Below are 22536 nucleotides of genomic sequence, written 5' to 3' on the forward strand. Positions count from 1 at the left end.
AGATCTCATTCTAGGCATTGTTTTAGATATTTTCTTCTGAATACTACTTTATATTAGAAATCAGTCCAGATCTTTTTCAAAATTTTATTTTGATATTGGAGAAAAATATATAAATATATAGACAATCCAAAAACAGAATAGAAAGATTTTTCACTGTTTATAAGAAATCCTTTTAGGATTTTACAAATTTCCAAATTTTAATGAGACACTTTGCTGTGAATAAGAAGTATTGCTGTCTTACATACAAATTTATGTAGAGACAGGCTTTGGATCTTATCTTCATATATAGTCCATCAAATCAAATTAATTTGTAAGAAAATTTAATAATGATAATGATGGGGAAAAATCTCTACAAAAGCTATGTAAAGCTTTCTTATTGATTGATTATTTGTGTTATAAAATTTGTTCCAAAAATTGTTCTGTATTTAAGAAGATGTGCGATAAAGATATATATGAAAATTGTTAGATTGTAGGCGGAAACAAATGAGAACAAGAAATGTTTTGATATTGGAAAATATATACAAATAGACTCTATGATTATTTATTGTTTATAAGATATAAATATTAATATTTTGTTTTTATATGGGCTACTTTATTTTAAATGATTTTCAAGAATCATTTTGTGAAGGAAGAAAAATGTTTTGGAAAAACCCAATACAAACATTTCTTATTAATTATTTTTAATATAGAATTGATTCAGAAAAATATTTTGTACCAAGAATGAGAATATGTGCAATAGTCTAAGTATTAAAAATTGTTAGACAGAAATAAAAACCATATGGGAATGTTAGAATGTTAGGAATTATTTTAGGGCGCTATCTAAGGAGAGAGAAAGAGAATGAGAGATATGGACAGTGAGAGTATAAACTGAGCTAAGTAATTGAAAAATGTATTCGTTTAGGTAATATCACTGTTAGATGTATACTTAAAGAAATTGAAATTGAATTTAAATATTTATGACGCACTTTGGGAAATGCTTTGTTTACACATGTTTAGCTGACCCATTTGGAGATCCCACCTAAGTTCATTTGCACTTTTGATGCGGATCATTAAACTGCACGCGTCTGTCTATGAAATTCCCGGGCAGGCTATTCCCAAATATTTCATAACTCAGTTAATCCGTGCAATTAACTTAATTCGTTGGCTATATATCTGTTCAAAACAAGAATAGCTGCCAATATAAAAGAGAGGGAGAGAGAGAGAGAGGAGAGTGGAGTATGGGAAAGGGAGAGCAAATGCGAGAGAGAGAGAGAGATTAAGTGAGAGCGGAACATGTGCCCATTCTCCGGCTATTTTTAGTGAAAAGTGAGTGCAGGCCGGAATGGAATGCAAATGCCACTCGCTGATCTTCCGCTCTCTCTCTCTCTCCCTCTCTCTCTCTCCCTATCTATCCTCCTCTCTTGCTGAATGTGGATGAACACTTCACAAGTGGTGGCAGTGGCCCATTGGAATTGGATTTGTCGCCTCGCTCAATTGTCGCTGGCTGGCGACAATTTTCGTTGGCTCTTTGGTAGTAGCAAAAGACGCGTTGGTCCCGCCAGAGGCCGTGGCTAAGATCCACTTGGCAAATACACTTGTGTCACTGTTAAACAAATCTTATATATATAGATAGATATATACATATATATATACGCATATATATTATTCTAGTGCTAAAGAATTTTGAAGATCAGAAACAGAGGCGAAGGCGGGGATTCTTTTCTTCTTCGAATTGTTGTTGTTGCATTGGCTTTGGCTCACTGCCGTGCGTGTTGGACTATTTTTGGCCATTGGGGCGCATTGCTGGCAGCGGCCACAGTTGGCCACAAGTGTCGTCGGCATTATAAGTGTTTAGTAAAAATTCTAGCGTCATGTTCAACTCGTTTACAAGTTGGAGGTGGCGCCACTGAACGGTACTGATTGCCCGACTTATGCAAGCTCTGCCACTGCCGCTGGCTGCTGCTGAATTGTGTAGCCTTTGAGAGCCGAAGGGGTCAGCATGGACTGGTATCCCGAGGAGGATGAGGAGGACTTGATGTTCTCGCCGGCCCTGTTGGCGCGACGGGCCAGCGAAAGCTGGATAGTTGAGCCGCCCGTTGAGGTGGTGTTGCATGCAACCAACTGAGAATCGCATAGAAGACGCTTGCATAACTAATATTGTATTGATTTTCCTTTCCACCTCGATGCAGACGGTGCCCATCAATGTGACGCTGCAGCGGAAGAAGTCAATGCCCGACTTCCAGGAGCTGCCGCGCGCCACGGAGGCGATGAGTCGCGAGGAGGTCTCCGCCCTGGGCTCGGCACGTCGCGAGGCCGTGCGTCGCCAGATCGAAGTCAACGAACGCCTGAGGGCGAATCCCTTGCTGTATTTGGTTAGTCCGCAGGTTAAGGTGAGTGCTGAAAGGACTGCCAGTTGAGCCGCTGCTCAGTGTTCCTTTTGTCTCTCAACAGGATTGGCTTGTACGCCGCCAGCTGATGCTGCTCGTGCTCTTTGTCAATATACTATTGGCGCTTTTATTTGTCAAGATGGTTACCTAGCGCCGGATGCGCAACGCCACACGGAGCCGAACCAGAGCAACAGCCAGGAGACCAGCAGCAGTCGCAGCAGCAGCAACACCCATAACGTTTTGGAGCCATTGTGCTGTGCATGCAGTCAACTCCCGTACAGTTTGGGAGCCACTGTTGCGTGCTTGTGGTGGATTTGAATTTGAAGCTGGTGCTGCCGCTGCTGCTGCTACAGTTCGAACGCCACTGCGCGTTCTGTGTGGTTAAACAAATTATTTTTTTTGTGGAGCTAAAGCTAACAATTTTTAGCATTTGCACTAAACAGATTTATATAAATATATATATATATACATATTTAAATATAAACACATATTTAAACATACTATATGTATATCAATATGTATAATAAACATAAATCGAATTAAACACTAGACTGCAGCCAAATTCAAAATGAAAACAAATTTAACTCATAAAAATAATAATAAAAGCAACAAAAAAGTAAATGAAACGCAGAACTGCATTGCACAACTCGTAGTAAATTAAATGTTTAAACAATAAATGACTGCATAAAACAAATTTGACGAGCCAACAATTCGTATTTGTGGCTAATGAAATGAAATAACACAAATAGTTAAACAAAAAAAAAAAAAACAAAAACAAAAAAACTATACGCAAATCAATTTAACGAATTTTTCTACACATTTAATTTAAAAGTAATATACTACACATACAAACATACATATATATATGTAAACAAAAACCATTTATCAATATTTATGCATACAAACACACACACACTTACTCATAATTTCATAAACACTCACACAGACACACATAAATATATATTTAAATTATGGCTATATTAAATGAAAAAGCAAATTTTAGACAAAAAGCAAGAATAAAAAAAACTATTTCCTATTTGCAATTGAAATTTAATTTAGTCAGCAAGCTAATTAAAAGAAAAAAAAAAAAACAAAAGGCAACTAAATAATATTTATAAAATATTTAAAAAAAAACACTAAAATTGTAATAATTGTGAACACGTACATATATTTGTATAAATTAGCGAAATTGTGTGGGACCTAAAACGACAACAACAAAAACAACAGCAAGATCATATTAAAAACAAAAGTAAACAAACAAACAAATAATATAAAAATGAAAAATAATAATTAGTTTGAGCGTGATTGAAGCGCTTTGTTTTTTTGGGCCAGCAAATAAGCCAGAATTTCAAAAGTGAACAAAAAATTACGTAAATGTTAAAATTAAATACAAAATATTTGAGATTGAGATTGTTGATGAACGGAAGCTGTATATACTATAACTTATAAACTTATCATATAACTATAACATTTAATTATTTCTCTCCATACAATTATTATATATTACATATTTTTAATTTCATAGCTGAAATTATGCCATTTCTTGAAATGTTTGCAATTTATTGTTTTGATTTTTTAGTTTCATCTTTGGTTTTATATATATATATTTTCATAAATATTATTTAATATTTTGATTTGTTCTTTTTTATGCAAAATATTATTTTAAAATAAACAAACAAAAAAACCAACACATGAATCTGTGTGTAAAAAAGTATTTATTTTCCTTCTTTCTCCTTAACTTTCATATATTATAAAAAAAAAAAAAAATTAAAAACAAAAACGAAAAAATACTCTCAAGTGCAATTATATAAGCTGTAAAACTTTCTGCTTTTTCTCAGCTGCTAATGGATGTTCGATTGATTGGCAAAAATTGGCAGAAAATCTTACAAATTGAAAGACTTGAAAATGAAAATTGTTGGCTGATTGATGAATGGAAATTTAATTTGTGCTAGCGATTCAATAAAAATCAATTGCATATATTGCATTAAACAAAACCAAAACAAAAATTAAGTAATTCATGTATATACGTATGCCTATATATATAAATATATATATATATATCAGATGTGCTAGCATAACCAATGAAACAAGCTGGAAAACGATAAAAGAAAACAAAAAGCTATAAAATCTTATTTAATGTTATCAGCAAAATATATATCAAAAGGAAGCATAATAAAATTAACTTTTTCAAGGCTATAAATAATAATAAAAAATATTACAAAAAAAAAAAAAATACAAAATGGAGTATATAGTTTGAAATTGGTTTTTGTTATCGGACGAGGGATTCTTGGTGCTCAAAGGACTCTAACTCATTTGGTTTCATAATTACACTTTTTTAATATTTTATAATTATTTTATATCCACTTTTTGTGCACTGCTTCTTCAGGGAATATTTTGGCCAATAATTGTTTTCGCTTAGGTAATAATGTGAATCTACAAATAGGTTGGATAAAGAAAGAGTTAGACTAGTTAGGAACCAGACTATATTTAATAAATACATATTAGTAAGTTTTAATTTTATTTAATTTTTCTTACACTCATTGAAATTGGGAAATCAGGATATATTTGCCCTTTTTTTGATCAACTTTAATATATATTGATTTTAATTAATCATTTTATTCATGCACTCCTATTTCAATGAAAATATTTAAAAGTATAAAAATTTTCGGATAACGGGTGCTAAATTTTATCTCTAGCCCTAACTATTATTACTTAATATTTTAATTGAATTTTTTTAGTCTAAAAAAAATATATTTAAATTACATAAATAAATTTATTGAGATAGGCCGATTTCCCTGGCATTCCATATGGATATTACCCCAACTCCAGACTTTACCGCTAAATTACAACATTGCACAAATAAAACACAATAGTTAGGTATGCGAAACGCTTTATTATCAATTTAGCTTAACGGGGTTTTCTTTTTAGCATTATCAAAATGTTTTGGGAGTACATAGTTCGCGATTTCTCGTTATTGTATTTGCAATTGTTTAGCATGATGCAACATTACGGCGCACTACTACACATTATCATTTTTCGCACATATGTAATGTATGTATAAAAATGTAAGTATATTGCTAGAATATTGTACTATGAATGCTGTATAATGGTTTATAATCGAAGAGGTTGGCCATTATTATTATTTTTTTTTTTACCATATATGAAAACTATTTTTAAATACGTATGCAAGTTGTCTGTCTGTCTCTCGTTCAGTCAGTCTGTCTCTCTGTCTGTCGTGTTGTTGTGTGTACATTGAGTATGTTGAAGACATAGGTCAATCCCCCACATAATATCACCTTGCTTGCTGTCAAACCTCTGTTGAACGCATTTCAAAAATAAAATTAAACAAATAAAATATATAACTACAACAATGAAACGCGTTCAATTGGTTTTAAGCGCAAGCAAAGCGCCAATTCGTGATCAAACAAATGTAAGAAAATGAAAAGCACAAAGCTGTCAACAAGGCAGAAAGGAACGTCCGCTATTGGCTGAATGATGGCTCATAACGCGCCCGGCTTCAGGGAAAACGATAATTTTGGTCTTGAATTATTTTTGCCCAATATGACCTTTTGCTCCTCCTTGACACGCTTCTCCTGCTCTTTGCGCATACGCTGCCGCTCCTCGTCCATCAGACGCTGCTCCTCAATGATAGCTAAGCGCTCTTCGGCCTGTTGAACGGATAGATAATATCAATGAAAATGTTTCAGGTTTATCTAGATATATTCACTTACCAATTTTCTTTGAGCCTCCTCAATTTTGCGATTATTTTCGGCCAAAATTTCTTCGAGCTCTTCGCGTTTTTGCTTTTCCTCCTCCTATAAAACCCAAATAAAATGGCGTATTAATAAATCAGATTTAATGCTTCGGCGAATGCTTAAATCTAGTTATGATTATATATATAAACGGTGGTATCTTTAACATCGGTGACGCAGACTTTGCGGCGGCATTGGACGCAAGGTAATCTTATTTTGATGGGCTGCATATAGATATACATATGTATTAAAGATCTAATTTAATGTTCAACAATAAGTTACATAGATATATTTGTAGAAAATAAAAAATAAACATTTAGTAGTGTCTAATAAAAAGGTTTAAATAATATGTTTTTTTTTCTTGCAAATTTAATGTTTAACAATAAGAGCACACAACATTAACAAATGTACTTAAATTTGATTTTCTTTAAATTTGGTTTTCAATTTTTTTCTTTTCTTTTATTCTATTTTTTGTTTGTTTTTGTTTTATTTTTGTTGCTACTTACTATTGAAATAGTTCATTTTTCCAGTTTAATGGCTAAATCATTTTGTTAATTTTTGGCTGTGCTGCGAATTTGTATTTTGATTTACGGTATTCAGCTACATAGTTGTTTAATCAGAATTACATTACAATTTTTTTTTTTTTTTTTTTTTTTTTTTTTTTTTTTTTTTAGTTTAGGAATCAAATTATAATAGCGTTTCGACCAAACGATAAATGTTTGAAGAAACCAAACATACATCAAATTAATATTTGTGGCACGACAACAACAACAAGTTCAGTCATACCCATTGATTGACAAATGGTTATCCGGGCTTATGAGTTACGATATAACAATCTTATGTCTGATCGGCTTTGATTTGGTTGTCCTATGTCGAATGTTCCTAGAGGGAGAGCTTAGAGTCCTTAAAGACTATTTGTTTTTTTTTGTTTATTATATGCATTTGCATTTGCAATGCACTCGAATGATGATTGTTCCATTCACTTAACACACTTCAGGTTTGTTTATATCCATTTAAGTTTTTCACACGTTTCGTTTTGTTTAACGAACTCTCACTCACCCGTTTATTGGTATGAATAGGCGCCCGTGTATGGGGGATCTATTAGGGATTTGGCATGCATCGTACTGTTGGAACTAAGGAAAGCTATGCTAAGCCCGCCCTCACACCCAAACACTGTACTGGCTAACAGCTACTGAGCTTGATCGACTACACTGCGATAAACGATATACGCGATACGTGATACGTGTTCGGGTTACGCTATACGGGATACGTATGTGGGTATACGTGTGTAGTACATCGTCAAGGATTTCCTAGAGAGCTGATTGGTGCTCTCATCCGTGTGGCCGAATTCTCATCGTAAGCATTAGCTCCGGCTAAGGTGGGGGCTGAATGGTAGCAGAGCTTCACATACACATATACAATTCTGTATACGTATGTGTATATATTGTGTTTTGTTTACTGTTCGGTCTGCTTTGAAGTAATGATGTAATCCCATCTCTCCTAAACACAGACACACTCTCACACACGCAGGCACACACCCACACACACATTTGATCGAAGCATAGTATTGCGCGCATTATGTAACAACAACAACAACCAGTTACAGAAACCAATCAAAATGAAATCAAACAAGAATAGATGAGGCTAAAAGTAACACAAAAATTGAATTATGCACTTTTGTGGGCGTCAAAACTGCAAGAGACATTTTTGGCTTTTGGGTATTTGTCTTTCGTTATGTTTGGTTTGTAGAAAAAAATAAATAATAATAATTACAAAATTTATTTGGCAATAGTAATGCGAAATGTGCAACGACGTGGCCAGCGGCTCAGCGTTTGTTTGTGTGAGTGTGTGTGTGTGCTGCGGTCATAAGCCAAAAGGTTAAACCGTTTAATTGGTATGGTATGAAGGTAGGTTAGTGGATTAGCAGTGTAAAAAGAACATCAATAGGTTTACGTGAATGAATATTAGCTAAATTTGTATACACACACGCACACACACTCAGGGACAAACTGAGCCTTTAGCATCTGCTCATTACAGTTGGCAACTGAAAACGTCGCTACACAGTTTCGTAAATGAGTTTGTTCAAGACGACTGTTTGCAACTGCTATTGGTATTGTACATGTGTGTGTTTTTCGGTAGTTGTAGTCGAAGGCTGTATACTGTGCGTGTGTTGATAGTTGATAGTTTGGGTATTTGTGGTAGCAGCAGTCGTCCAGCGAAATGTGAATACGAGCACCTACCTCGCGACGGCGTTCTTCTTCGCGTATCTGCTCGCGCCGCTTCTCCAGCTCCAGCATCATTTCACGTTCCATTTCAGCTTTGGCTGTCTCGACGCGACGATTCACCTCCTGTTCGATTTCGTCGCGTCGCTTCTCGAGCTCCTCTTCGACACGTTTCTTGACGAGCATTTCAATGCGCTTGGCCGCCTGCTCTTCGATCGTTTTCTGCTCAGCTTCCTTTTGTCGACGCTGCCGTTCCATTTCGGCAAGTCGCTCTACCTGAAGTAAATTTTGCTGCAACCGAAGAGAATAATCAAACTGGAGTACATTAAATTGCTGGGCAGCCAATGCTTACCTCATCCAGTTTCTTGAATCGACTGCGCTTGTGTCGACTGCGCTGCGTCTCGTGATCCGAGTACTGCTGGCTATCACTGCTTGAGGAGCTGGAGCGTTTGCGGGATTTGGAGTGCGAGTGCCGGTGATAGTCGCGCTCTGTGTGTGTGTGCAGGTGCGTGTGAGTGTGCCTGTCGCTGCGATGCCTATCGCGCTCTCGCCGACCATGATTAATATCCGCTGACTTTTCTCTATCCGTGCGACTGCTGCGGGTGCAGCTACTGCGCTCGTGCTCGTGGTCCCGTTCCCTGTCGCGATTGTGTGACTTACTCTTGCTGCGTTTTTTGTGTTTGCTCTTGTGATGGCGGCGTTTCACTGACGGACTGCGCGAACGAGAACCCATTATTGTATATGTTAATCAATTAAATTGCTGCCGTTTTTAGAAAATTTATTCAATGCCTTTTTTTGATTAGTTTCTCACAACAAAATCAATCTACAGATGCCTTAAAAATAGTGTTGCAGAATGCCGTCATGCTGCCATTAACTGACAACGTTTACAGCACTATTTATTTGGTATTTTTACGGGCATCCGCAATTGGTGCGATTCTTATCCACGTTCAGAATCATTTCATGAAACTTTTCAATCATCACTTGATTGTCCTTAAAGCCAACACATTCCTTCGCCGCATCCTTTGGAAGCCATTTAAGCTCTGTATGTTCCTCGGAAAGAATAACTTCTTGGTTTGGATTCCGTAACTCTGCCAGCCAATAGATAACAACCTTTGGTTTACCTTTGACCTCATAGTTTAGAGTGAGTGGCGTGTCGCGGTATATAATCAAATCCTTTTCATCGAAACTACAATCCAAAATGAGTATAATTAACGGTCAAAAAGCTACACTTTGTTTCATATGCACTTACCCGGCTTCCTCCTTTGTTTCGCGCAGCGCTGTAGTAAAGTCATCTTCACCAGGATCCACATGCCCTTTTGGGGCGCTCCAGTGAAAATCACCATATGAAGCTTTTAGTAGTAAATATTGGATTTCTCCACATAGGCGCCGAAAAAGGACAAATCCAGCTGCTCTTTTGCCCATCTTTCTCGTAATTAATTTATAAGTGTTGAAAAGTAATTTAAATTAACGCTCTGTAGTTACTGACCTGGCATAGAATAAATTAATTTAAATACTGAATTTTTAAAAATCAATAAAAATAATAGCCGTTCTAAACGATTGTGTTTGTGGTTGTCTAATTTTAAGAATACCTATTTTGTAATGCTAAAGCAACTACTGCAAATTATTTGCTATTTGTAAATGTAAATTGTATTGCAAAATGTATTTTTTTTTAGCCGAGACAACCACCAGCACAAAATGTGCAAAAAAACGCTTGTATTCAAAAAATGCGCGCTTTGCACCGCTTACAACACTGGCTGATTAGTTTACATAGATTGAAGCCGAGCACGTTGTGTTTGATAAATTAAGTTATATAAATAATATACAAGTTGCAATAGAAATGTTTGCTTTATTGCGTCGTTTGACGTGCGCATCAATCACAAACAGCAGAAAGCTAAACCAGGTGCGATGCTATGCGTCCTTCTCGGTAAGGGATGTATTGCGAGACACTTCAGATGAGACCGGTACGCTGCTGACCCGCTTTGCCAAGCACATAGCCATCGACCGCTACAAGTGCGAGGAGCACGTGCTGCCACCAACGAAAATTCGCTATTCGGACTACTTTCCCATCACGGATGAGCATTACTTTCGACGCTCCGTGCAGCAGACAGAAGCTTCACAGCTGCCGGCACTAATCATACATGCATCCAGCTATCGTTCGAATGCAGTACCAGCCATGTATGCCAAGGCCTTGAATGTGTTGGATGCGCATGCAACTGCACAACTAGACAAAATGGACGTTTCCACTGTGCTGGAGACGCTCTATGCATTTCTGTTTCTCATCCCAAATTGGCTGAGGCGCATCGATTTCTATCATGCGGCCATGCGACGTTTGGTGCAGGAAGCGGCTGGCAGCAAGCAGCGTTTTCTGCAAATCTGTTTCTATTTAGGCCTGCAGAAGCAATATCAGCAAACTGATTTGGAGACGCTGCTTGCGACGCAGCTTGGCAAGCACTTGGCGAACTTAACTCCTCTGGATCTGGCTCTAGTTTGTAATGCTGCCTATAAAACTTCGACTTTGGTGACCGGTGAAGTGCGTCAGGCCTATGAGACTGCCCTGGTGGATGCAATTCTGAACTTAAAGCTTGACGGGGATAGCGTTCCGGATGATTCGCTGCTTGTTTGCTATGTGAAGGCATTGCGCTTCCAACGCGTGCACGACGAGCGAATCTGCCACCATCTGCAGAACATTTGCCTGGAGCCCACACAGCTAACAAAACTTCAGCCGCGAGGCTTGGCACACATATTTGCGTACTTTGCTGAGATGCTGTGGGATCAGCCAGAATGCATGCAGGCCCTTGTGGAACGATTATTGAGTTTTAATCCCGGTGAACTGCGTGCCAAGGACGTGTCCACATTCCTCTGGAGCTGCGCACAGTTGAATTGCAGCTTAACTGCGGAGCAGCTGAGACAACTGGAAGTGGTTGCATTACGTAAATTGAATAACGGCGAGTATGACCGTTTTCCCGACCAACTAGTGGATGCATGTCTCTCTTTGGTTATTCTGGGTCACCACTCGAAGCAGCTGTTCGACGGGGCCGAGGAGCTGAAGGCCGCACAACATCAGCGACAGCGCGCACAACCCAAAGTGGACAGCCGTTTAACTGTGCTGCGATCTGCTGTGGCCATAGAGCATCCCGCCTGGACGGACGTCAAGACGAAGCAGGCCTTCAAGGAGCTCGCCCGTGCGCCCGCCTATTTGCTCAGTCAGCGTGAGGATCTCACTGCATACGCCAATCAGTTGTCCGCAGATTCCGAGGTGGAAGGCGTTGACTTGGTATGCCCCATTACCGGCATCAATTTGCCCAGCCTGCGTGTCCAGACCCAAGGCGAGCAAGCCAGCATATACTTTATAGAGCTGCTGACGCCACAACAGACGCTGAAGTTCAGTCGATCGGCGACTTCCTTGCTGCGCTTGAAGCGGAGACTGCTGGAAGCGGTGGGTCAGCGCGTTGTGCTGGTAAGTAAACGATCCTAATCTTCAGCGAAGCCAATCTAATTCTAATTCCAATCTCTCCTCAGCTCCATTCTGGTGAGATGGCATCCAATGCTCAAGCGCTGCAACAGCTTTTGGAGCAAACAGCAACTGCCAAGAAGGAGCTAAAGCAGGCAGCACAAGGCGTGAACAATTGAAACGTGTGATATAGAGTCTACGTGCTATAGATTTAATTAACAAGTGTTTTATTAATGTAATTAATTTAGTAAAATTAACACTAAACGTAATTTTCAACAATTTATATATAATACAAGTGGGCAAGTTTGCTTCTTGGTATGGCAGCGCTCATCGGATCGACTTGAGCTTGGCCTTGAGCACAAAGTAGGCGCTCACACGGAAGAGGAGCAGCATTATGCTCAGCGCCATGAGATCGTTCCAGAACTGATCGCCCGACATGGCAATCTCCTCCAAGAACTTCTTTGGGTATCTGTAAGAGTGTAAGATGTTAAGTAATCCACTTCGTCAGCTGCTGATCTACTTCCTTACCTATAATGGCAGTAGGGCGCCTCGTTGCAGTCCAAAACCCCACGATTCATTCCATAGATGGCAGCTATGTAGCCCTCGAGACCATATCGCAAATGGGATATGTGACTGCCCCACTTTAGGTAGCTGGGTAGGTCTCGCAAAGTGACGCCAAAGCCGGCGAACATCATCATGGGAATAGTGAGCACGGGAGCAAGGAAAGTTCCGTTGACCACATTGCACCAGGCGCCAATAATCAATCCAAAACTTTGACCCACAAACACAACAAGCAAACTGATCACGAAGAACATCCAGAAGCGCACCCACTCCATGGGCTGATAGCTCCACCAATAAATTATGACCGTGAACAGGAGTGTACTGATAAACTGGAAAACAGGTGAGACATGAGATATACTAGACTTTCCTCTCTAGTTAAGGCTATGGTAATTACTGTTATGGGTATTTCCAAGAGCGTCATGGCTGTGTAGTAGGCCTTCAGGGAATACCAACGATTGAAATGTTCCTTGATCAATATTGTCATCTCAAGGGGGACTACAATTAAAGAGAAATACAATTGGATCAGTCTCTATGCCGATCGGCGCAATCTCAGTTGCTAATAAATCTCTACTCACATGTCAGAACCGTCAACATCATCGTCGTCATGGAATGGTGCATCAATATGGCAAACAGAAGATTATAATTATCCAAAACTCGTGAGCCCTCCTTGCCGGAGTGATCGTACATTGCGCCGTAGAGTACGGCCACACAAATGTTGACGAAGAGCCGTAGATGGGTCATTGTCGTATCGCGACCGGACTTGATGTAGCCACGTCGTAGCAGCACAGTGCACTGATTCATAAAGCTGGTGTTCTCCAGGGAAACGTTTTTACTACGCTTGGGTATGGGATGCTTGTGGATGAGCGCCTCGGAGCGCAGCACAGCGCTCGGATTGTTGAACCAGGCCAGACTGCTACCGTTCTCCGACGCTGACTTAAGCGTATCGATCTTGTCGAAGCCGTACTCCCCGCAGGCCAGCTCGATGACTGAGTATGGAGAGAGGGGAGAGAGAAACGTCAACTATGTTTACAGTTGGTCTTAAGCGACACTCACTGTAGTCAGCTGGATTGTGGTACATAGGACAGGGCAGATCCACGGACTGGAGGAAGGGCACCAGCTTCTGGGTACCGCCCTGGTAGACGCAGTTGCCGGAAGAGAGCACATAGACTTGATCGAATATTTGGAATAGCTTGGCAGTCGGCTGATGTATGGTGCAAATGATGGTGCGACCCTGGGTGGTCAAGCGTTTCAATAGCTCCAAGACTTTGCTGCAGGAACTGCTGTCCAAGCCACTGTTGGACAGAGTAAAGCGAGAGATTGAGAATGGCCGTTGACTAGACGAAAATGTGCACCTACGTTGTGGGCTCGTCCAGAAACATCACAGTGGGATTATTAATCAATTCCATGGCAATGGATAGCCTCTTCTTCTGGCCGCCAGACAGCCGGCCTGTCATCGTCTGATCGTGGTCGTAAAGGCCCAGCAGCAACAGAATGTCCTCAATCTAGAAAATGGTAAGTCATGCTTGAATGAAGTTTCATAAAGATGCAAAACTTTTGGCTTACTCTGCTCTCCTTCTCCTCGTAGCTGACATTCTCACCCAATTTCAGATCGGCGGCTATATGCATGTTCTCGGTCACCGTCAGCAGAGGCTGCAGACGATCATCCTGTGTAATATAGCAGGACATGCGACGAAATGAGGCTGTGATCGAGATATACATATATATTTATATTTAATCAATTAAATATTTTTCAATTTTCATTTTGAAATAAACTCACGCAAATCACGTCGTCGTCCATTGAGTCGTATGGAACCATCGACGCCGGTGGTCTTAAATCCAGAAAGAGCATCGAGTAGCGTCGATTTACCAGCTCCCGATGGACCCATAATGGCAATTAGCTGGCTGCCGGGAAACTTGCCGCAGACATTGTGCAGAATTTCCTTTTCACCTGTTGAACATAAATTTATAAACCGTCAGTTTTCATCTTGATTATCGAATCATTCTACAATAAGTCGTTTTGCCTGCTAATAGTCAATTACACTTATACCAAACCAAACAGATTAAACCAATAGAAAATCTGATTTATGAGAATCTTATTTATTAACACTTAGTGTGTGACCAGTCATAGCGACAGATTATGGAATCGATGAAAACAAGTAAGGGAAAGCCCAGCTAGGAGATACCTTGAGCTATTATTCTAGTTTCATTTCTATCTACGAAGCAAACAGCGTATGCTAGAACAAGTAAGAGTATTTATACTTCATAGGAATTAACTAACTTCCTCTGCCTATTACAGATACTCTTATAAACACATTATAGATTGAATATAAATTATTAATGGGCTTATTTCTTTAATGCATATATTAGCATATACTAAAACTGGTAATAAATTGTGCGCCAGTCGATTAGCTCTTAAAGGTGAGGCCTTTATTTAATGATAAACATTAGAGAACAAAACATTAGAGAACAAAAGCAGAGATAATTACGTTATGGAGCGCTGTGCTAACGTATAATCATTCGCGTACTGCAAGCGNTAGTAACCGAAAACACGCCAAATATTAACTGTGATATGAAAATTTAACACGTTTTAGCTTCTTGGACTTTGATATTGTTATATTAAAGATTTTGTGATAGGGTACCTCAAATCATCTCATTTAAAATTTTTAGGTAAATATATGTAACTAAAATATAAATATAAATATAATATAAAATATAAATATAAATATAAATATAAATATACTCTAAATATAAATATAATATAAAATATAAATATAATATAAATATAAAAGAAATATAAATATAAATATAAATATAAACTATAAATATAACTTTAAATATAAATCTAAATTAAATATAATATCACATCTCCATATACATATAAATATAAACAAAATAAAATATAAAATAAATAAATAAATATATAAATATTTAAAATAAATATCATAAGTGCATTTCATAATCTATTTCAAACTATGCTATAAAATTGATATGCTCCTGTTCTATTTATAGCTGTTGACTAATTGATGGGCGGCCAGGGGCAAGGGCGTCGTATCTAATCAATTGTAAAAGAATGAGCTGTTAAAAAAATACCTAATAGGTGGTTACTCGTGTGTTTATTGAACTGCGAGACCCATGCGCCTAGGCACCGCTTATGGTTCTTGTGGCTCCATCACAAAGTAGCCGCTATTTTGTGTGGATCCATAAAATGGAGCGCCTTTTCTTTTCTATTTTGGCAATCTTATCGGGGCGTGTTTGAACTTTTATGGACTGCCATATCGTGGCCAGAGCTGACGATCGTAAATGCCGGCACTCACCTCGTTTGAAGCCCAATTTGACCGTCAGCGAGAGCTCCTTGAACTCAATGTCCACGGGCTCGCGTGGCGGCAGGTTGGATAGTGCATTCGTATCAAGGTTGAAATCCTCCTCGGCCTCCACCACCGGCTCCAAGGGCGGTTGCTTGGCAGATGCAGCTGCAGTGGGCGTGGCAGTGGTCGTGGTATTCGTCTGTCCATTGCGCCAGCTGCTGGCACTTGTCATGGGCACAGTGGTGGAATTGTAGACACCACGTCCGGGCTTCGCTGTGCCGCTCTCCCCAATCTCAATGCCTAGGCCTATGCCGGGAGTGCCGCCGTCGCTATTGAAGAACTGTTCTCGCGCCGATAACATTGTGATCAATCAGCTGGAAAGAAGTTAAATACGAAATGAAAAATTAAAGTAAAGATTAACGTTCATCGATTAGATTATTAGATTGGTTAATTCTTTTATTTTTGAGATTATGTAAAATATAAAATAAATTCATTCAATAAATAAATAATAATATTAATAATCATTATAAAGACCCATATATTATTAATTTTTTTATTATTATATATTTAAATAATTATATATATTTATTTATATAGTTTTATTAACTATATTTTTTCTAAGACTGCATCTTGTGAAACTCTGCATTACTAAACAAATTAAATATACAAAATATGTACATAAATATTTTTATATATTTATAAATAAAAACAATATTTTAGGCATGTGCTGTGATATAATAATGACTATCGATACGAAAGTCCAGTCCAAGTAGTAAACGGTAAGTTAATTATATGCCCTTGGGGTTACTGTTCGATAAATGGTTTTGTATATCTATAATCAACAACTTAAGTTGTTAATACTCAAAAAGGAAAATTAGTTTATTTTCGCATATATTCTATTGAAAAATTTAATATTTACAACACTTTAAAATATTTAAATATATTTTAGAATAATTGTAGCAATTCAGTCATGCTGTATACCTGCTTCTTTTTCAACAATTTAGTTTACTGCTAAATCGAACTAGTTCTATATATCTATATTTGTAATTAGTTTAAATCGGCTAAAATTAATATATAATATATTTCACTTATCAAGTTGCATTATATATACAATTTTTAATTGAAGTCCCATAAAAACCTCAGAACTTTCTAATCACTAATTATAGATTTCAACCTCTTGTGCTAATTTAGTTATGACTAATTCAGCAAAAACTTTGATAATGGAGTCTACTATCTATTATATACACATCTGTAATTCATTTATGAACTCTCTTTGCAGACTCAAACATGAAGCAGTGGGTTGCAGCAATGCTTGATTGATTTTCACAGTGATGCAACGGGCGTCATGGCTCATGGAGCTGTGCCACATTTTATTGGGGCAGAGTCCAGCTGGCGACTACCTGGCCGCAGCTACAGCTACGAAAATGCTCAACTTGATCAAACGGGTTTTTTTTCTTTTCTTTTATGTGAATTGCGTGCCATTTTGCACTCTGACCAAACTGTTGCGGATCATGGGCGCAACACATGTGGATGACTACCGTAAGCTGCTCACCTTTGCACCTGTTAATTATTACAGCGACGAAACGTTTGCCACCCGCCAGGTGAGTGGATAGATTTCATTTTAGAATTTGTGTATATACACATACAAACATTTAAAGACAGATACACATATATTCTATATAGCTTTACATTCAAACATGTATGTACTCGGATTCACAGAGTGAAAAGAGTATATTGGTTTTTATGCTATGTCAGCAGGAACTTAAGGCATTTTCATTTTATTGAAACTAGAGTTTTGATGTCATACAAATATAAAAATATATATGTATATATTGTTTCATTTAAGCACGAGCACCATTCTTATATGAATCTTTCAGAGATTTGGAGCTACCAATAAATGTAGATGTATAAAAATATATTTACTAAAATTCGTATATATGTATAAATTTGTAATGAGTTAAAAATGTCTTAATAATAGAGCAATAGATGGTCTGGTTTTCCTAATAAATAAAAAAAAAAACTAAAGTACAATATATTTATAAAAATAAATAAAATAAATATTTAAAAAATAAAATCTGTGAATTAAAGCTTCGTATGAAGCACGTGGAATTTTGTTGATTAATGAGTATTACTGCCGTCGGTTACGCCCGTTTGTAAAATTCTCACTTGTAGTTTTTTTTTTCACTCTTTTGGCTTTCGAGCCGCGTTGTTTTTGTTTATGTCACTTAATTACGCAAATGACGATTATACTTGACGTCAAAAATTATGCATGCTATTTGATATTTGCTTTGCTTCTTGAGAACAAATTAAGGTGCAACATGCACTTTTAATAAATAGCTAAAATTGAAGAGCAAATCCGATAGATTATCTATATTTAATATGTGCTAAACTCTTAAAATGCCCATTCATAAGAAAATAATATAAATGGAAAGATATTTATTTATTCATATAATATATATTTCCATAAACACACTTTATATTTGAATAAGAACTGCTTGCTTTATAAATCAGCATACAACAGAACTTAAGCATATAAAAAAAATATTAAAATTATCTGCAACAACCCCAATAAAATATTCAATATTTATATAAGTAAATGTAGCACGCAATTTACTCCACATTTTTGCCGTATTTGTTAATAAATAGCTTCATTCAGATGTATATTATTTAAATAGAAATTATATGCGTTTATATATATATATTCCGTAAGATCAAGGTACAACTGCAACAACTGCAACTGCAGCAACAATTGTAATCGTAGAAAACAATCGCATATAAATATATAGATTATAAATTTCTTAAATATGTAACGACATTTTAATCAAAACAAAAGCATTGTTCGAACTCATCTCATATATTGTAGGCTTAATTATGTGTATATAAATGTAAATATGTATATATATTATTATACATGCATATAGTATATCTGTATACAATGTGAATTAAATGTAAATGCAATTGACTTCGCCTTATGACGAGTTATTCATCATGTGTCATCTTTAACCCGCAGCCTGGACGCCTTATCTACAAAATATCACCTATTATGTGAATATACACTGCATAATGCTCGGGTATACTAGAGGATACTACGGAGTCTTTCACAAAGGAATTACACAGGATATGTGAAGTCAAAAGAGCTAATAAAAATAGTTACTACTGCGAAAGTATACTTATACTAACTGTATATAGTATAAGAGCTGACAAGCATCTAGTTTATGCATACTACGGCAAGGTAAACTAGGGTATATATATTTATATACATATATTGTAAATATATATGCAAAGTTGGGATACGACTAGAACAAATGTATATAGTATATGTTAGAGTCTAGTGTAATACATATATTATTTGGTCTTGGAATGCATAGTATATATAGAGATTATACTATGTATAATACACATATAAATAATTGGTTGAATTAAATAGATATACATTTTATATATATTTATATTCAACTGTACCGCAGAATTGCAGAAGATAGCATATATTTTTAATTTACAACTCGAAAAAATTATAAAATTTTAAAAGAAAAACTACTACAATCAAAATAAAATAATTCTTTTTTTTTTTTTTTTTTTTTTTAATTGGATTGAGTTGAAAAACAAAATTTTAGATTTGAGTATTCAAAATTTCTTATAAAGACCCTACAAGCAAAGTGATGTGAAATCAATTGAATAGGCAAACAATGTTATGAGGTAGACTTTTAATAAATTCATGCTAAAGTCTAAAAAATATTAAAATTAAAAAAAAAAAAAAAAAAAAAAAAAAGAAAAAACTATTAAAAAGGTTCTTCTAATTCAAGACATTAATTTTAAATAAAATTCATTTCTATTTAAGGCAAATGTTGATTCTTTTACTTTCATATATTTTAATGTCAAAATATCAAAGTAAATTTAAAAATTCGATATGGCTCTCTCTCTCTCTCTCTCTCTCTCTCTCTCTCTCTCTCTCTCTCTCTCTCTCTCTTTAATAATGCAAAATAAAAATTAGAGTCCTTGCTCTCGTTCAGTTTACTACTTTAAAAATTTTTTGTTCTCTTGTTTCAGTGAAACTTGAAACTATACTTTACAATCCTAAGAGGCAAAATACAGTAGAGTCTTTTCTGAGCCTCGTCTTTTTCTCATCCCAATCCAAATCCTAGATTCAAGGCTAGGTAAAGTGGAGCTTACCTGGACATGGTCAAGACTCAAAAGCAGCTAGTCAACTGTTCGTGAATTGCATATGTATTCCATTAAATATTCAATAATTCAATAACATGCGAATTATTAATCGGAGAATCTAGCTATCTGTTGATCTCGCTCACCCAACTACGGCTAGTGGGCATTGCACTTGAATTGGTTGGAACGAAAACTCAGCTCACTACACAATGTCAATGCCCTGAATCTCACTCTCACACAAACTTATGCACTATATAGACATAATTATATCAGCTAGCCGAAGGGCTAAACTAAAAACTACGCCATTTGCTTGTGACGCACACCGTCGCACTGATACTTTATCAGCAGAACTTCAATATTTGATTGACACTGTCGTGTCTTCTCTGCTATTTGCAGTTCACTCTTATTATTTGCATGCAAAAATCACCGAAAACAGAAAACTTGTCAGCTGAATGACTCGAAGGTAACTGAGAAACCTGTCTTTTCCCGTTGCCAAGGTATTCCCGAAATTCATCTTATCCACATATTATGAAATATTATATGTGTATACGCACTGCAATTGTAACCTATACATATACATATGTGCATGTGTGTGTGCTTTGTATCTATCTGTATGCTACAATGTTATTGTTTACTCCGCTCTCGGAAGTAAACCGGTTGAGAGACTCGAAACGGTAGCTAAACCTGGAGAATAGAATAGATCTGGAGACAGAGAGAGCAGAGCAACGGCAGCTGCTTCCGTTGGGAATCAGAACATCATTTCTAAGACCACAATTATAATTTGTTTATTTTGATTTTTTTCTCAAATTTGACTTCATTACGAATTATTGCCATTAAAATGCAAATCTATGTATTAGGCAAAAGGTGAATATACTCTTTGAGTAAGAGTTATGTACATTCATCATTCCAAATTGCTAATGATGATCTGACAGCTAATTAATAGCTTTATTATTCAGTGTGCTAAGCAATATTTGTGTTAGATTAATTTCAGAGTTTTTGTATGTATGCGAGTAGGGCGGAGATTATTTTTGCCAATAACTCAAATCGTTTAAATAGTTTTTTTTTTTTTTTTTTTTTTTTTTTTTTTTTATACATATATATTTTTTAATTAACAATAATTTAAATGAGTTAAAAATAGATACACGAAAATTGGTTTATTGAATACATTTTTTAAATGTATATATATTTTGGGGTGGTCGAAATACAAATTGTTCTTTAGTTTATTTAGCTGTTGTTTTCAAAATAAAAATAAAAACTTAATATATTTAATATCACTGTTATGTTGAGTTTGTTATTTTTAATTATTTATTTCAATTTCTTCAAAAAATTGTACGGTTTCTGGTTATGCCTTATATTAAATATATTCAGTTTATATTTTCTGCTTTGTTTTGTTTTTGTTTTTGTTTTTTTTTTTTTTTTTTTACATATGTATGTATTTTTATTTATTTTTTATCCTTTTTAAATTTATTTTTTTTAGTATGATATCATATTTTTTGTTTTTAATTTGGTTGATACATAACTCAATAATTATATATAATAAATTTTATTTTATTTTTATTTTGTCTTAAATTTGTTTATAAGATTTTGAGCTTAGTTAGTTTTATTTGATTAATTAACAATTATTTTTATCATTTTCTATCGTTTATTATTATAAATATTTACTATGAAATATCCTTTTAGTATTATAAAAATTTTATAAAACAATTTTTTATATATGTATATATATATTCTTTTGTAGGTATAAATTTTGTTATTGTTTTTTTTATAATTATATATAGTATAGTATATAGTATTATAAAAATTTTATAAAACAATTTTTTATATATGTATATATATATTCTTTTGTAGGTATAAATTTTGTTATTGTTTTTTTTATAATTATTTTCTTTTTTGTTATTCTGGGGAAATTCCTCAGACTTCACTCTTCAGGCATAATAAAAATGATATTCACATAACTCAAACAAAAGTCAAAACAATTTTAAAATGTTTAAAATTTGGGTCTCTGCAATTTTCTTGTGTATTATTTTTTTAGCGCACAGTTCTTGTTCCTGGTGTTGTGTTAACTTGTAGATACAAACAATTCGTGCTCGCCTTACCCGTGCCGTGCTCGAACGATCGCAGTTAAATAATGATATTGCACGTCACTTGGTTATTATGCTACACAATTCACAGTCTACTCTATATACTCGATTATATTCTGTTCGTTTCTTTTCTTTTTTGTTTTCGGTTGTGGTTTATTTATTTAGTTAATTTTGCGCGCTCCACAGTAACCGCGTAGCAGCGTCTTCGATGTGACATCGGCGACTGGCGGCCAGCAAACAAACAATAATCCCAGCTAGCTATGGCAATTCCCTCCGAGTTCCAATGGAGGCGGCTACCAGCCGGTTGAGACGCACACAAAGACACGATCGAGCGTCTCAGCTGTTGTGTGAGTGTGTGTGAGCGTGCGTGAGTATCTATGTGAGCGCGAGCACGAATACTAGTGTGTGTGTGCGTGTGTATGTATGTGTGCAATGCAAGCTTTATCACAGCGAAACCGAAAACGAAGTCCGTTCGGCTTTTGTTGCTGGCTTCTATTAACGCTTTTTGTTCACATTGGCTATTAGTGTAGTGGGCCTGCTATAATTGTGGTTTTCCTTCTAGTGATAACAGCTCCACAATAATATATTTGGCCGACGCAGCACCCGCGATCGGTTGGCAACGCAACGCATTGATATTGGG

The 22536-nt window shown here is 36.1% G+C and overlaps 5 protein-coding genes across 17 annotated transcripts in view; 2 read left to right on the forward strand and 3 right to left on the reverse strand.

Annotated features, from left to right (window-relative positions):
• jp (junctophilin) overlaps positions 1–4080 on the forward strand; it is a 32089-nt gene extending 28009 nt beyond the window's left edge. For 9 of the 10 annotated variants that reach the window (XM_089465596.1, XM_089465594.1, XM_089465599.1 and 6 more), the window contains exons 8-9: positions 2169–2369; positions 2431–4080. In XM_089465596.1, coding sequence (XP_089321722.1) covers positions 2169–2369; positions 2431–2517 — 288 coding nt within the window. In that variant the 3' untranslated portion in view covers positions 2518–4080. Of the gene's footprint in view, positions 1–191; positions 2081–2168; positions 2370–2430 lie in introns of those variants that run through there. The other variant, XM_018003120.2, reaches the window with a different exon arrangement.
• Positions 4081–5239: 1159 nt separating this feature from the next.
• Positions 5240–9073, reverse strand: Arglu1 (Arginine and glutamate rich 1). Of its 2 annotated transcripts, XM_018003129.2 has the most exons (4): positions 8693–9073; positions 8359–8631; positions 6098–6181; positions 5240–6034 (listed from the first exon to the last, which is right to left on the reverse strand). In XM_018003129.2, exons 1-4 carry the CDS (start codon positions 9071–9073, stop codon positions 5867–5869), a joined length of 906 nt encoding a protein of 301 aa, XP_017858618.1. In that variant the 3' UTR covers positions 5240–5866. The 2 variants fall into 2 exon arrangements, with proteins under 2 accessions (XP_017858618.1, XP_017858617.1); XM_018003128.2 differs by lacking the exons at positions 5240–6034; positions 6098–6181 and having other exon boundaries at positions 7059–8631.
• Positions 9074–9101: 28 nt separating this feature from the next.
• On the reverse strand, positions 9102–9974 carry Datp (purine phosphoribosyltransferase family protein Apf). 2 transcript variants are annotated; one of them, XM_089465605.1, is made up of 3 exons: positions 9827–9974; positions 9590–9762; positions 9102–9526 (listed from the first exon to the last, which is right to left on the reverse strand). In XM_089465605.1, the coding sequence occupies exons 2-3, from the start codon at positions 9760–9762 to the stop codon at positions 9250–9252; spliced, it is 450 nt and encodes a 149-aa protein (XP_089321731.1). In that variant the 5' UTR covers positions 9827–9974; the 3' UTR covers positions 9102–9249. The 2 variants fall into 2 exon arrangements, with proteins under 2 accessions (XP_089321731.1, XP_017858619.1); XM_018003130.2 differs by lacking the exon at positions 9827–9974 and having other exon boundaries at positions 9590–9785.
• Positions 9975–10070: 96 nt separating this feature from the next.
• On the forward strand, positions 10071–12060 carry LOC108610803 (uncharacterized). Its single transcript, XM_018003122.2, has 2 exons — positions 10071–11797; positions 11860–12060. The coding sequence occupies exons 1-2, from the start codon at positions 10178–10180 to the stop codon at positions 11968–11970; spliced, it is 1731 nt and encodes a 576-aa protein (XP_017858611.1). The 5' UTR covers positions 10071–10177; the 3' UTR covers positions 11971–12060.
• LOC108610804 (ATP-binding cassette sub-family G member 4) lies at positions 11998–22153 on the reverse strand. 2 transcript variants are annotated; one of them, XM_089465603.1, is made up of 10 exons: positions 21912–22153; positions 15667–16031; positions 14130–14300; positions 13916–14052; positions 13709–13854; positions 13406–13644; positions 12928–13338; positions 12747–12847; positions 12320–12681; positions 11998–12260 (listed from the first exon to the last, which is right to left on the reverse strand). In XM_089465603.1, exons 2-10 carry the CDS (start codon positions 16016–16018, stop codon positions 12119–12121), a joined length of 2061 nt encoding a protein of 686 aa, XP_089321729.1. In that variant the 5' UTR covers positions 16019–16031; positions 21912–22153; the 3' UTR covers positions 11998–12118. The 2 variants fall into 2 exon arrangements, with proteins under 2 accessions (XP_089321729.1, XP_089321730.1); XM_089465604.1 differs by lacking the exon at positions 21912–22153 and adding an exon at positions 19828–20941.
• Between the last annotated feature and the right edge of the window lie 383 nt (positions 22154–22536).

The sequence above is a fragment of the Drosophila arizonae genome, chromosome 3, assembly GCF_054131065.1.
Source record: "Drosophila arizonae isolate 15081-1271.41 chromosome 3, UAZ_ARI_1.0, whole genome shotgun sequence".
NCBI lineage: Eukaryota > Metazoa > Arthropoda > Insecta > Diptera > Drosophilidae > Drosophila > Drosophila arizonae.

Bases quoted from the DNA above. Each gene is read 5' to 3' on its own strand.
- LOC108610803 (XM_018003122.2), top strand. From the start codon at position 10,178: ATGTTTGCTTTATTGCGTCGTTTGACGTGCGCATCAATCACAAACAGC. The intron at 11,798-11,859 runs GTAAGTAAACGA...ATCTCTCCTCAG, and splicing joins TGGGTCAGCGCGTTGTGCTG to CTCCATTCTGGTGAGATGGC.
- Datp (XM_089465605.1), bottom strand. From the start codon at position 9,762: ATGGGCAAAAGAGCAGCTGGATTTGTCCTTTTTCGGCGCCTATGTGGA. The intron at 9,527-9,589 runs GTAAGTGCATAT...TTTGGATTGTAG, and splicing joins GAAACAAAGGAGGAAGCCGG to TTTCGATGAAAAGGATTTGA.
- LOC108610804 (XM_089465603.1), bottom strand. From the start codon at position 16,018: ATGTTATCGGCGCGAGAACAGTTCTTCAATAGCGACGGCGGCACTCCC. The intron at 14,053-14,129 runs GTGAGTTTATTT...TCTCGATCACAG, and splicing joins TGGACGACGACGTGATTTGC to CCTCATTTCGTCGCATGTCC. The intron at 13,339-13,405 runs GTGAGTGTCGCT...CTCCATACTCAG, and splicing joins CCACAATCCAGCTGACTACA to TCATCGAGCTGGCCTGCGGG.
- Arglu1 (XM_018003128.2), bottom strand. From the start codon at position 9,073: ATGGGTTCTCGTTCGCGCAGTCCGTCAGTGAAACGCCGCCATCACAAG. The intron at 8,632-8,692 runs GTAAGCATTGGC...CTTCGGTTGCAG, and splicing joins GATTCAAGAAACTGGATGAG to CAAAATTTACTTCAGGTAGA.